Genomic DNA, 3536 nt, shown 5'->3' on the forward strand with positions numbered 1-3536 from the left:
CCCCATTCCACATGAGGTAATTCAGAGCCATGATCCTCGTTTTCTTTTCAGAAGGAAGGGTTGGATATTGCAAATAATTAATTATAGGCAGTCTCTAATCTTCCTCAGTCATTGTGGCAGAACTGACATCTATCTCTATTCCTCTGGTCAAACAAATGGTAGACTTTTCTTCCCTACTTTGATGATTCTCTGGATGCAGTCTTTAGGCATTTGCACTCCCGTTGCTATCCAAGCCATTTCATTGGCTGCAAAATTTTCTTCCATTGGAATATGTTACCAAGTAGCCTCCCTGAATTCCACCAAGAGGTTTCTAGCTGCCACGAAATAAACTACTAGAGAAGGATTTAAACACTTGTATTCTCCTGTAATCTGCTTTAGAACAAGCACATAATCTCCTTGGATTTCCACATACTGTACTCCTAATTCTATCAGCATCTCAAGGCCAATGATCAAAGCCTCGTACTCTACTCTGTTGTTGGTGCATAGAAAGTCTAGCTGGAATGAATAACAGTGCTTGATTCCCAATGGATCTTTTAAAACAATTCCTGTGTCAGAGGCGAGGTCGGTTTTAGATCCATCAAAATACAGCTTCCATGGGGTGAGATGGACCGAGTATAAGGGATTATTGAGGTAAGTATGAGCTCTACATAACAGATCTACATTGGCTATATCCATGGAATCCATGTTCTCAATCTCTTCCCCTGGAAGATCTGCTAGAAAATCTGATACAGCTTGTCCTTTGATAGCTTTCTGAGGAACATAGCGGAAGACAAATTCTGACAAGGCCAGAGTCCATTTAAAAATTTTGCCTCTCCGCATTGATCTTGTCATCATGTACTTGATGAAGTCTGTCTTGGCAATGATGTAGATGGTAAAGGGTAACATGTAATGTCTGAGTTTTCTAGCGGTGAAGTACAAAGCCAGACATAGCCTCTCAATCACAGAATATTTTCTTTCCACTTCTATTAGAGTTCTGCTCAGGTAGTAGACTGGCCGCTCCTTTACTTCCTTGTTCTCTTGAACCAAAAGGCTACCAATAGATCCTTTTGATGTAGAAACATATAACTTGAGTGGTCTGCCTTTCTTTGGTGGAGACAGAACCCCACATGAATACCTGCTCTTCCTTCAATTTCAGCAAGGACAAGAATGGTTGGATTTTCCAGGCAGAATTGGATATGAATCTCCTAAGAAAGTTGATTTTCCCTAAGAGGCTTTGTAATTCTTTCTTGTTTTAAGGTGGCAAAGCTTCTATAATAGATTTTTATTTATTCTTGTCTATCTCTATGCCTCTTTGATGAACCAAGAAACCCAGGAAATTGCCTACTTGAACCCTAAAGACACATTTCTTGGGATTCATTTTCAATTTGTGTTGTCTCATCCTTAGAAAAGCTTCCTTCATATCAAATAAATGATTCTTCTTTTCTGGGGATTTAATCACCACATCATCTATGTACACCTCTAAGGAATGGCCTATTATGTCATGGAATACAGAATTCATTGCTCTTTGATAGGTAGCCGTACATTTCTCAAACCAAAAGGCATTACAACATATTCAAAAGAGCCTATATGTCCTGGACACATAAAAGTAATTTTGTGGATATCCTCCTCTGCCATCATTATTTGATTGTAACCTGCATTGTCATCCATGAATGATAGCATTTGATTATGCGCGACTCCATCACTAACATGTCTGCCATTAGCATGGGGTACTAATCTTTGAGAGATGCCTCGTTCAAATTCCTGTAGTCCACACAAACTCTGACTGCTCCTGTCTTTCTTTTGAGAACCGGTACAATATTAGACAACGAATCAGCATAAATGGCTGGTCTGATAAAACCTGCCTTATCCAGTCTTTCAATTTCTTTTTTGACCTTTAATTCTGTCTCCATGGACATTCTTTTCATGGCCTGCTTGACTGGTAAGTAACCTTCTTTTATTGGCAATTTACACTCCACCAATCTTCTGTCCAGTCCAGGCATTTCGTGATAATACCATGCAAAACAGTCTCTGAAATCATTCAGAAGTGCAATGATTTTACCCTTCAATGGCTCCTCTAACAATGCACTAAAAAAAGTAGGCCTGGGATCATCTTCTATTCCCAAGTTTATTTCTTGCAAAGGGTCTTCTACCTCTGGCAAAGAGTCATCCCATGCTTCTGGTGCAAATTACAATTCCTCTTCCTGTAAACTTCCTTCCTGCTCCTCTTCACTTTCATGCATGAATTCTACAATATTAATTGCTAGATTATGCATAGAAAGCTTTCTTTCTGCCCAATATATTAATAATTTATTTGCCATGGATCGATTGTTGCAACTAAATCCTTTTCTTGTTGGTTTGAGCTACACATCAGAGGCTTGGAGGTTCAGGACAAAAGGTCTATTCCAGTCCTCTAGAGAACTGGCCAGACCTTCTTCAATGAGTCTCTAGGCTGTGACACCATGAGGGCGGCCATTCTGATTGACTCCAAAGAAAGTAAAAGGATCAAGATCATTATGACAATACCTGGCTTTGAAACATAAGCCAGATGGTAGAAATGGTCGTGGATCAGCCTCTACTATCTTCATAAAACCCCCTTCATGCTAGAGGGCCAACTGTTGGCATAGAGTGGAAGAAATACGTAGGCTCTGGTGGATCCAGTCCCTCCCAAGTAATGCATTGTAAGTGGTAGAAGTGGTGTCTACCACAAAGAATGCAATCTTCAACTTCTTGGTTCCTACTATGACATCCACATCTAGTATCACATGGGTCGTAGTGATGCCTCCAGCGAAATTGGTGACTGTAAGACGCATTGGAATTAGATCTTTCTCTGTTTTACCCATCTTCACTGATAGTCTGTAAAAGAGTAGATTGATTGATGCACCTCCATCTACCATTACTTTAGGGATAGGGATCCCCTAGAAGTTCGCAATGATGAACATGGGCCTGATGTTTAGAAAAACATAACTGTTTTGCAGTTATTTTCCGGGCAATTCCGCCTGTTCTGGCCCATTTTCTTCTTTGGTCAATCTGCTTTCAAAACTTTCTTGGGATACTACATCCCCTTCCATGGTGCTTTCTTGTCTTTATGCTGCTCTAAACTTTTCTGACAGGACAAACACCATATTGATGTCAAAATCACCTTGCAACAAGTTCTCCAATTCTACAGCTTGAGTTTCTTCATCTAGTTCTCCTTCGTGTTCTACTTGTTCCTCTTCGTCATCTTCAGTCCAGTTCTCTTGATCTTCTGTTTCAAGGAATCGGGCCTGATCTTGTGATTGTGAAGGTTCCAACTAATCATCATGCAGATAGTTCATAATCCACATATTCTTCCTCGTATTCTTCAGTCAAGTTCTCTTGATCATCTGTTGGAAGGAATCTGGCCTGATCTTATACTTGTGAGGGCTCCAAATTATTATTCGAAAATGAAGCTTGGTAGAAAGAGGATTCATTTGGGAATCTGGCTTCCACCAGCTTCTTCGGTTGATAGACTGTTTGTTCTGTTTGAATATTCCTCTCTAGATTATTCTTAATTCTTGTAGAATTGACTTATGTAAACA

General features: G+C 39.9%; 1 protein-coding gene across 1 annotated transcript; it reads right to left on the bottom strand.

Moving 5' to 3' along the window:
• Positions 1 to 273: 273 nt before the first annotated feature.
• LOC117625599 lies at positions 274 to 2873 on the bottom strand. Its single transcript, XM_034357134.1, has 2 exons — positions 2618 to 2873; positions 274 to 1043 (listed from the first exon to the last, which is right to left on the bottom strand). Exons 1-2 carry the CDS (start codon positions 2871 to 2873, stop codon positions 274 to 276), a joined length of 1026 nt encoding a protein of 341 aa, XP_034213025.1.
• Between the last annotated feature and the right edge of the window lie 663 nt (positions 2874 to 3536).

Source organism: Prunus dulcis, chromosome 4, assembly GCF_902201215.1.
Source record: "Prunus dulcis chromosome 4, ALMONDv2, whole genome shotgun sequence".
NCBI classification, from domain to species: Eukaryota; Viridiplantae; Streptophyta; class Magnoliopsida; order Rosales; family Rosaceae; genus Prunus; species Prunus dulcis.

Bases quoted from the DNA above. Each gene is read 5' to 3' on its own strand.
- LOC117625599 (XM_034357134.1), bottom strand. From the start codon at position 2,873: ATGGTAGATGGAGGTGCATCAATCAATCTACTCTTTTACAGACTATCA. The intron at 1,044-2,617 runs GTATTTCTTCCA...CTACATCAAAAG, and splicing joins CTGGATCCACCAGAGCCTAC to GATCTATTGGTAGCCTTTTG.